This window comes from Camarhynchus parvulus, chromosome 5, assembly GCF_901933205.1.
Source record: "Camarhynchus parvulus chromosome 5, STF_HiC, whole genome shotgun sequence".
NCBI lineage: Eukaryota > Metazoa > Chordata > Aves > Passeriformes > Thraupidae > Camarhynchus > Camarhynchus parvulus.
The window spans coordinates 60081862-60092285 of record NC_044575.1 but is presented as its reverse complement, the minus strand read 5'-3'; the positions used below and the strand labels follow the sequence as shown (position 1 = coordinate 60092285).

The following is a 10424-nucleotide window of genomic DNA, read 5'->3' as shown; positions in this document are numbered from 1 at the left end:
AATGTGAATCCTGAGTGCCCGGTGCCCTCAGGGTGAATTGTGGGCACCTCAGACGCTGCCAGTGTTAATTCCGGGTGCCCGCTACCCTCAGGGTGAATTCTGGGGTATTTCAGATGATCTCAGGGTGAAGTGAGGGGCACCTCACACGCTCGCAGTGTTAATCCCGGGGTGCCCGGTGCCCCCGGGCTGAATTCGGGGGTATTTCAGATTCTCTCAGGGGGAATTTGGGGCCAGTTCAGACACTCGCACTGTTAATCCCGGCCGAGTCCAGGGTGCCGGTGCCGGAGCCTGCGCGCTGCCGCCGGAAGGTGCCGCCCGCCCGGCGGATGTTGCGGCGCGGCCGCGGCTGAGGGAGGGAGGGAGGCCGGGCCGGCGGAGCGGCAGCGGCAGCGGCGGGGCCGCGGTAGGAGCGGGACGGGCCCGGGGGCTCGGGGGGCTCTGAGGGACGCGGGGCGGGCTCGGGCCGGGCCGGTAACGGCGGCGGGCGGCGCTCGGGCGGCCGCGATGTCGCGACAGTTGAGCGTGTCGTGAGGAGCCCGCCGGGCCCACCCTGCGCTCAGGCATGTCGCGACAGGAGAAGGTGTCGTGAGGAGCCCCCGGCTGCGGTGTGTGAGGGGGGTGAGCAGAGCGCGCAGGGCTGCGGGGAGCTGAGGGGGAAATGGCTGAAGGGACACGGCCCAGCGTGTCTGAGGGGCAAAATGAATAACAGAATATTGTGCATATCTATTATAGATAAATATTATATCGGTGTTATTTCTCCGAGGCGGTGAAGACGACTCTAGCTCGAAGCAGGCAGGTTTCACGGGGCTGTGGGCAAGGCTTGCTAATCTAAATTAGAAATCGTAATTAAAGCTCACAGATAACCCCCCGGAGGTGGTGCAGCGTCTCCGTAGCGGGAGCGATTAAAATTAAACAGCAAAAAAAACCCCTCAGGAGCGGTGTGTGGGAACGGCAGAGTATCCAGCCTGGAGTGCAGGGTGTGATTGTCCCACTGAGGTCCTTTCCCCTGGATTTGGGTGCACAAATTTGGGCTCTTTGGCTTCCCTGAGCTTTGGATCTGTGTTTTCCCAGCACTGTCTGGGGTTTGGAGCAGGGACATTGGCTCTGTGGGGTATTGTGTAGGATGGGTGACATTGTCCTGTGAGAAGACGCTGAAATGCTCCAGGATTTGCTGCTGTGGTGGGCAAAGCTGTCAAATTTATTCCCCTTTGGATTGTTTTTTTTGACATCTTGAGTTTTTTTGATGTGGTGTGGGTTGGAAGGGACCTTAATGCTCATCTTGTCCATGGGCAGGGACACCTTCCACTGTCCCAGGCTGCGCCAAGCTGGCCTTGGACACTTCCAGGGATCCAGGGGTAGCCACAGCTTCTCTGGGCAAACCAATCAAAGTATTTATAGACAAGATTTAAAATGTTTTTTAAAACGGACCCTTTGAGTCACGTTGGCAACTGTAACCATTACAAACCGTGCACCGCTGAGGAGTCCCTACCTGGAACATTTTTTACTCCAGCCGTGTGTAGCTCATCCTGGCTTTTCCATGCCCCACACTATGTCACGGGAGGGTCAGGATTTCAGGGAAATGTCCCGCTATTCCAGAGGGTGCTGGCACTGCCCAGGCTCCCCGGGGAATGGGCGCAGCCCGAGGCTGCCAGGGATGCGCAGGGTGGGATTGTTGGGGTCTGTGCCGGGCCCTGGCTGATCCCGCTGAGGGAATCGCGTGTCCCTGTGCCCGCAGCACGTCCCGACATGGCCGATGAGAACGAGGAGCTGCCGGCGGACGAGGAGCTGCCGGCGCCGGCCGAGGAGGGCTTTGAGCAGCTGGAGAACGACAGCCCCGCCGAGCGCAGCGGGCACGTGGCCGTCACCGACGGGCGCTGCATGTACGTCTGGGGAGGATATAAGGTACAGCTGCCCCCGCCTGGGAGCCGTGTCCCATCCATCCATCCGGGCGGGACTCTGGGGAATTATTCCTCCCTCGGAACGCAGCAGCTCCAGCGAGCAAATTTGTAACACGGCCCTCAGGGGTGTTTTGCAACGCTGGGATAAATCACGGGTGTTAAAAGCTTGGCAGATAACACGGATTTTTGGGGTGTCGTTTGCCTTTGGCAAAAGGTGAAGGGAGTATTGTCTGATTGGAGCTGTGCACCCTGGGAGTGGTGATTTTATTTGCACAACTGTGTTTTTGGGCGGTTATTGGTAATTTGTAATTATGTTTTGTAATTGTAGTTTGTAATTTTGGGTGGTAATAATTTTTTGGGGTGGTAAGGATGCCAGGTTTGTTGTTGCCACACTGGGGGGTGCAGCACCACAAAATCATTTCAGTGACAAAGTGAACTCAGTAAATAAACTCCTGTCATGGAGGGGGTGGGGGAAGGAGAAAGGAGCTCTTGGCTCATTTCTGCTCCCTGGCTCAGGCTGTAAACCAGAGGTTTAACTTCCATTTAGCCCTGTCTGCCTCTGCTGGGAGCTGATTGTCCTCAGCAGGTGCTAAATTGGGCTGATGGCTGCTCTCTGTGCAGGTGGGAGGCACAGGAGTGTGGGAAGTACAGCACTGCTCCTGCTGTGATCTGCGCTGGGATTAGGTCCCAGAGGGGCTGAACACATTCCCAGGAGTCTGAAATTCCTGTGCCAAGCACCCTTCTAACCCTGCTTTTCCTTCTGCAGAATGCCCAGGTCCGGGGGTTTTATGACTTCTACCTGCCTAGGGATGAAATATGGATCTACAACATGGAAACTGGCAGATGGTAAATCATTAATTTGGGGGGAAATCTGATAAATCCTTGAATTGGTGTGGAAAGGGACTGAGCAGGGAGAGAATTCCTTGATCTCTTTGCTCCCACCTATCAAACTCTTGCAAAAGTGGGTCGAATATTTCAGGTTTGGGGTTTTTTTTTTTCCTCTGAAAGCCTCCAAAATGTTTTTCCAGGATGAAGTAGGAGAGGCAGCTGGGACAGGCAGCCTGGATAGGAGTGTGTGAGCACCAGTGTGAGGTGTTTTGGGATTCCTGGGACAGGACAGAGCAGCTGGAATTTGTGCTTGCACGGCTTTTGATGCCAGTGGTGGTCAGGGAATCCCTGTTGAGTTCTTGGCCTTGTCAGGAGTTGTTTTTCAAGGCTGATGCAGCCGAAGGAGCTGCTCAGTGCTGTGCAGGAAATGGGATTTCAGGTGTGCTCCCAGCCCTCCCTGGGGTGGGGCACGGGCTGCAGTCTCCTCTCTGTGGCGATGGTATTTACCAACAGGAAAAATCCAGGAGCAAAGTGGAAACCTGCAGTTTGCACAGGTGAATCCTCTCTGCCTGAGGATTCTGAGCATTCCAAACTCCTGAGCTGGGCAGATGGGATTCCTACCCCCCAAAAAACCCCGTGTATTAACTAAAGTGCCTCTTCCCCACCCCTCCATCATAACAGAGTCATTTTGTGAATTGTTACATCTGAAAAGGTGGGAAGAACAGACTTGAATATCCACTGTGGTGATGCAAACCCTCCAGATAAGGCCATCCCTGCTGACTGGGGGCAGGTGAAAGATCCCAGCCTGGTTTTGCAGGAAGAAGAGCAAGACTGAGGGAGACGTTCCCCCCTCCATGTCTGGCAGCTGTGCCGTGTGTGTGGACAGAGTGCTTTACCTCTTCGGGGGGCACCACGCCCGGGGCAACACCAACAAGGTCAGCAATGCCCTTCTAATAGAATCATAGAATAATAGAATAATAAAATAGAATCCTTTCCCATGGGGTTGTGCCCTGGAAGCTTCACAGCACTGCAGGAACACCCCGAGCTGGCACCAATTCTGTCCTTGTGCAATTCCCCTCAGCAGCTGGATTGTGTCCCTGCCTCTGAGTTTGCTGATTTTAAACGATGGGAGTTGCCAGAGTTGCCTGAATAATATCAGGAACTGATCTGGAACTGGTGTGGGGTGGCTTGAAGTGTTTCTGTTCCCTGGAGTCTGTGGCAATCCCAGAATCCCAAAATCATTGAGGTGGGAAAAGTCCTCCAAGATCACTGAGCCATCAGCACCCCTTCAACCAGAATTATATTTTCTGATAGTCTGGCAAAATGATTTAAATTAAATTGTTTTGGTCTATATAAATATGTAGTTTATCTATTTAAATATAAGATCATATATTTCTTATGTAAATATGAACTAGAAGGAGTTTTTGCAGACAGTTTGAAACACACCTCATTTGTAAGGTGTGATTTCCTCCCTTCCTGCTGTGGCATTCTTTCATTTCAGTTCCTGTATGTAAGTGTAGCAGCTGCTTCTCTTCCTGTGCAATTATATAAATGCAGAGGAGGGGTAATCCTGTAAAAAATGTCACTTTGCAAACTTCTGAACCATTTTTTAGTTGTAAGACAATTGTGCTCTGTACACACCTGTATCCCACAATTGTATCAGCTTTTGGATGCTGAAGCTCAGTGCCCAGAGCCCTGTTAGTGCTGTAAAAGGTGTTTGAGTCTGAAAAAGGTCAGAACTTTTTGATTTGTGAATCCATCTTTTGTTGCAAATATTTTCAGTGCTCTACTTTTCAGCTAGGAAAAGAACTTTTCATTTATTACTATTTCTGTACCAACACATGTTAATTTAAAGCTGCTGTTTTAACAGCAGATTTAAGCTTTAAGCTGACGATGTGAGTTTAAAAAATCTCTTTATTTCCCCAGTTCTACATGTTAAATGCCAGATGCACGGACAAAGTGCTGCAGTGGGTGAGAGTGGAGTGCCAGGGGGTGCCCCCCTCGTCCAAGGACAAGCTGGGGGTGTGGGTGCACAAGAACAGGTGAGGCCCCAGAGAGGCCCTGCTCTCTTGGCTTCTCCCTCCTCCTCCTCCTCCTCCTCCCTCACCCTGGGGCTGGCTGGGAATGTTCCCCTGGAGAGGAGAAGGCTCCAGGAGAGCTGGGGAGGGACTGGGGACAAGGCATGGAGGGACAGGAGCCAAGGAATGGCTCCCAGTGCCAGAGGGCAGGGATGGATGGGAGATTGGGAATTGCCAGAGCAGCTGTGGCTGCCCCTGGATCCCTGGCAGTGCCCAAGGCCAAGATGGACATTGGGGCACCCTGGGACAGTGGGAGGTGTCCCTGCCATGGCTGGGGTAGCACTGGGTGGGATTTAGGGTCCCTTCCACCCAAACCATGCTGGGATTTTGGAGTTTAACTCTTGTGCTGCCTTGGCCACTCCATTAGAGTGCTCCCAGTTAGGAGATTTGCTGTGGGATCTGCTGCAGGGTCTCAGGAGAGGTGGGAGCCCCTTGTGTGTCCCTTCAGCTGGGGATGCTCCGTGTTCTGTGGCATTGCCCTCAGTGCTGCTTTTGCAGCTCCTTGATGTGGGGAGTGAGCTCCTCATTAGCACAGCTGATAGCATCAGCTGAGATGTGCATCTGTGCAGGGCTGCACCTGTGGGTGGTTCATGAGGTGCTGCAGGTTCTCTGGCACTCCATAATCCTGTAGGAATTCCTGGCAAAGCCCTGCCAGTTCCTAACACAGCCTAAACCCCAAAACTAAAACCTGGGGGTAATTCCCACTCCAGCCCCAGGAGAACAACGTGGTAAAGGCCAAAGTGCAGTGACCAGGCTGCACATCCTGACAGCCTCAGATCTGCAAGTGGAGCAGAGCTTGGGAGCCTGAGGCTGGAAACTGCTCCAGGGGGATTCAGTGTGTGGGGGGTCAGTGGGGCAACACACAGAGCCCTCTCCTGGAAAAACAAAGGGGCTTCCCTGGTTTCCTGAGCACAGCATTTATATTTATAGTTTATATTATATTTATATTTATAATAACAGAATTTCTCACAGCTCTTGCTCCATGTTTTCCTGCAGGCTGATATTTTTTGGAGGCTATGGCTATTTTCCTGAAGGGAAGCAACGTGGAACATTTGAATTCGATGAAACTTCTTTTTGGGTAAGTAACCCTGGAAGCCATTTCTTCAATAATTTAATATTCAACTTCTAATTTATATAACATAATTTAATCTTCACCTTTTAATATTTCATCAGTGCCTGTTAAAACTTGTTGCTTCTTTATGTTTGTGTGTTGTTTTTTTTTTAAGAATTCAGGTCTTCCTAGAGGGTGGAACGACCACGTGCACGTTCTGGACCTTGAAACTTTCACTTGGAGCCAGCCCATAACTACGGTAATTAATGGTTTGCTGTCATTTAATTAAGTCACAGCTCAGTAATGGTATTTAGGAGTGTTCATTTAGACAGTAGATCTGTCTAAATGAATTTAAACCATTCATTTAGACAGATCCACTCTGCAAGAAGAGAACATTTGCCTTTTCTTTTGATCTGTCTTCATCCATTTTTTCCTGTGACTTGCTTTGGTTGGTGCTGCAGGGCAGTGGGGTTTGCTGTCACCCTCAGTGCCAGGGCATGCTTGGTTCCTGTCCCTGGGGAGCTGAATTGTGCTCAGGAGATAATTAAACACTGCTAATTGCAAATGCACACATTTGGGGTGTGCAGGAACAGGGAAATGGGCTGGGGTTGCCGCAGGGTTGGAGGAAGTGAAATGTGAGACAAGGAGCTCCAGATTGCCAAAGAATTGCTCTGATTGCTTCATACGGGTCTCAAGTGGTTCAGAAACGCAAGAAAAGTGGAAATGGTGTTTATTGGAATCCCAGAATGGCTTGGGTGGGAAGGGACCTTAAAACTCATCCAGTCCCACCCCTGCCATGGGCAGGGACACCTTCCAGTAGCCCAGGTCACTCCAGACTGTCCAACCTAGCCTTGGACACTTGATTTATGAATTGAAGGATTTATTATGTCACTGTCTCATTTACAGTCTGTCTTCTGTGGCTAAAAGCAAAATTTATGCACTTCAAGAGGGAAGAAATAAACCCCATTTTTAATGAGTTCTCTGACCTTCCATCCATCAGAAAACTGCACACAGGGTGATTTACTGGCTGTGTTTTTTCACTCTGATCCTTGCTGGCTTTAAATCTGAGTTGAGCTGAGGCTCTCTTGTCCTCTGGTGCCTGATCTGTGCTGTCCCTGTCCCCTGCCAGGGGAAGACCCCGTCCCCTCGAGCTGCCCACGCCTGCGCCACGGTTGGGAACAGGGGCTACGTGTTTGGAGGCAGATACAGGGTAAGGCCAGCCCTGCTTCAGCCATGCTGAAACCCAGAGCCGAGCAGGAATTGGAGATTTGAGCCGCGCTCTGCTCTCTTGCAGGAGTCCAGAATGAACGACTTCTACTACCTGAACCTGGACACGTGGGAGTGGAGCGAAATGTGGGTGCTCAGACTTGATCTGCTTAAAATTCTTGTGCCTAAAGAAATTCACATTGTCCTTGGGTCACTGCAGTGTCCGGCAGACAGCTGAGAAATAATCAGGGCAGGGGAAAGAGAGGGATTTTGCTGTCCCTGATGGTGATTTGGGGTGTTTTTCTTGCAATCCAGACTCACCCAAGGCATCTGCCCCGTGGGCCGATCGTGGCATTCCTTAACACCGATTTCCTCGGATCACCTCTTCCTCTTTGGAGGTTTCACCACGAACAAGCAGCCCCTGAGTAAGTCATTCCAGAGGGATTTGGTGGTGGCTTTGTGCTCTGGAACAGCTCTGCACAGGAGCTTTAGTGATTGCCTTGAATTCCTTTTAAATTCCTCCAACTCCTCATTCCACAGAGCAGGAGCTGCTGAGGGTGTGGGACACCAGAACTTCCAGCAACTGATCTGCTCTAAAAATGCATCTAAAAGTGCAGATTGCAATTGGTGACAGCTTTACAATTCTCCACCTTCACCCCCATAAATCTCTGTTACATTAAACACCTGTTGTCAAACAGGAGCCAATGTTTTATAAGGATTTTCCTAAAATATTTGATTTATCTAAGAACAGAAATGTGATGTGCTACACCAGAGTATTTGTATATTGCAGCAGCTTACAGAGCTGACAGAATCCTGATTTTATCTGGGATTTTGCTTGTTTTCAGGTGATGCCTGGATTTATTGTATCAGCAAGAACGAGTGGGTACAGTTTGAGCATAACTACTCTGAAAAGCCAAGGTATGGCAGACAATTCCCTGGAAATGGGGTGCAGAAGGGGTGTGGAAGCACCTGGTGGTGGCTGTCAGAGAGAGGACCCCGTGTCCCAGAGGTGCAGTGGTTGTGTGCTCCCAGAATTCCAGGGCAGGGCCACACAGGGCAGGCAGCCTGTGAAACTGCAGGATGCACAGAATTTAGGGTTTGATCTCGGGATTTAGGGTTTGGTTCTGGGATTTAGGGTTTGGTTCTGGGATTTAGGGTTTGATTTGGCTGCACAGGACTCTGAGCTGCGAGTGCCAGCAGCAGAGTTAACTGGAACCAGTGTCCTTGCTCTGCCACCACCCAGGCACGGCTGGTGTCACCAGAGGCTCATCCTGTGCACACCCAGGGCTGTTTTTGGCTTCCTGCTGAGGAAATAGGAGTTGCTGACCTGCAATTTAAAGCCCCACAGCCTCTGTGATGCACCAGCGTGGCATGGGAAACACGAGTCTTCCTCCCTCTGCTTAGGGGAGTGCCAGGCTCCTTAACCTGAGCCAGGTTAAGGAGTTAAAGCACTGCTGCTTCCTGGTTTTCTGCCTCTGGCCAGGCTGGGATGAGGAGGGACCTTCCCAGAGCTGGGGTTTGGGTTAATGCAGTGCTGTTCTCTGTTCCCAGGCTGTGGCACACGGCCTGTGCCAGCGAGGAGGGCGAGGTGATCATCTTTGGGGGCTGTGCCAACAACCTTCTGGCCCATTCCAAAGCTGTGAGTTGGTTTTGAGCTTCCCCTTCCCGTGGGATCTGCAGTGCTGATCTCGTGGGGATCACAAAGGTGCACACACAAAGCCTGAGGGGGAAATGCTTTGCTCCTTCCCAAAGCCCCTCAAGGCTGGGAACCCTGAAGGCTTCCTCCAGTGTCCCTGCCCAGGGCAGGCTGGAATGGGATGAGCTTTAAGCTCCTTCCAGCCCAACCATTCTGGGATTCTTTGGTTGTGCTCCCTGGGCTGCTCTGGCTCCTGCTGAGATCCCACAGAACCGATTCTCTGTCTCTGCCCCCCTCCAGGCTCACAGTAATGAAATCCTGGTGTTCTCCCTCCAGCCAAGATCTCTTGTAAGGTAAGAAAGCAAAAGTTCAGCATGGAACTGTCGTGTCCCGGGGGAAATTCCTGGGAGGGTGGGGAATGGCTGTGGCTGCCCCTGCATCCCTGGAAGTGCCCAAGGCCAGGCCTTGGAGCACTGGGATGGTGGAAGGTGTCCCTGCCCATAGAAAAAGGGTGGAAGGGGATGGGATTTAAGGTCCTTCCAACCCAAAACTTTCTGGGATTCTAAGACAAGTGGGGCAGAGTTACCATTAGACCTGTTCATGTTCCTAAAATACTGGAAACCATTTCTGCCTCGACCAAACGCTGCCAGAGCAGCAGCCAGGGCTGAGGATGCAGCATTCCCCTCCCTCAGCACCTCTGGCACGGGCTCCCAGTGCAGGCTGTCCCTGCTGACAGAGCCCTGTGCTGGAGCTCCCCGTGCAGCCTGTCCCTGCTGACAGAGCCCTGTGCTGGAGCTCCCCGTGCAGCCTGTCCCTGCTGACAGAGCCCTGTGTTGCAGGCTGTGCCTGGAGGCCGTGATTTGCTTCAAGGAGCTGTTGGCCAGCTCGTGGCACTGCCTGCCCAAGCACCTGCTGCACAGCGTGAACCAGCGCTTCGGCAGCAACAACACCTCGGGCTCCTGAGCCCAGGCACCGGCACAGTGTGTGCTCCACCCTCTGTGTGTAGGTAGTTGCTTCTCGCCCTCCCGTGCATGTGAATGGCCTAGAGAGAACCTATTTTTGTGTGAGATGTTCCAATAAATGTATTTGATGCCAGAGGAGATGAGCCTGAGCTTCAGCTGTGACCAGCTGTGGGGTTGTGCACCCCGAGGGGGTGAGGCTGACCCCGAGAGAGGGGGATGTCCATGGGGGCAGAGCTGGGAATGCTGAGCACACCACAGCTCTGGAGTGTTGCTGTAGTGGTGTTTAGTCCACAGCTTCACGTTTTGCCACAGATGCTTAAGGTGAGAGAAGCAGGATGTGGAAGTTAGGAGCAGGATGTGGAAGTTGTCCCATTGTCGGTCAATAAACTGTCATAAACCTTGAGATGTTAAAGCACCACTACTTTCTGCTTGGCTGTAGTTTGGTTTTGGTTGTTTTTTTTTGAATTTTTATGTTGTGGAACTTCAGTTGTGAACCTTAGGTAGCAGATATTCTGCCCTGCGAGTGTAACTGAGAGTGTTTGTGCCTGTTCCCAGCCCTGTGGAGCTCCCCTGCCCCTGGAGCAGCCCCAGGGATGTCCCCTGGCTGCAGGGACATGGAGAGGGGACACAGGGCACAGGGCCAGGCTGTGCTGCTGTGGGGAAGGAAGGGGATCATGTTTTAAGCTGTCTTCAAAAACTAATTAAAAACGTTGACTTGTAGAACAATTCCTGTGCTGTAATTCCTGAGAGATCCCGGGGGTTTTT

The 10424-nt window shown here is 51.8% G+C and overlaps 1 protein-coding gene across 2 annotated transcripts; it reads left to right on the top strand.

The window, feature by feature from the left end:
- The first annotated feature begins 356 nt into the window (after positions 1–356).
- Positions 357–10383, top strand: KLHDC2 (kelch domain containing 2). Of its 2 annotated transcripts, none has more exons than XM_030949651.1 (14): positions 357–403; positions 1736–1902; positions 2665–2744; positions 3544–3661; positions 4653–4768; positions 5801–5882; positions 6031–6114; positions 6985–7065; positions 7150–7208; positions 7377–7486; positions 7907–7979; positions 8613–8700; positions 8998–9050; positions 9537–10383. In XM_030949651.1, exons 2-14 carry the CDS (start codon positions 1747–1749, stop codon positions 9658–9660), a joined length of 1224 nt encoding a protein of 407 aa, XP_030805511.1. In that variant the 5' UTR covers positions 357–403; positions 1736–1746; the 3' UTR covers positions 9661–10383. The 2 variants fall into 2 exon arrangements, with proteins under 2 accessions (XP_030805511.1, XP_030805512.1); XM_030949652.1 differs by lacking the exon at positions 357–403 and adding an exon at positions 489–605.
- The last annotated feature ends 41 nt before the right edge of the window (positions 10384–10424 follow it).

Bases quoted from the DNA above. Each gene is read 5' to 3' on its own strand.
- KLHDC2 (XM_030949651.1), top strand. From the start codon at position 1,747: ATGGCCGATGAGAACGAGGAGCTGCCGGCGGACGAGGAGCTGCCGGCG. The intron at 4,769-5,800 runs GTGAGGCCCCAG...GTTTTCCTGCAG, and splicing joins GTGTGGGTGCACAAGAACAG to GCTGATATTTTTTGGAGGCT. The intron at 5,883-6,030 runs GTAAGTAACCCT...TTTTTTTTTAAG, and splicing joins TCGATGAAACTTCTTTTTGG to AATTCAGGTCTTCCTAGAGG.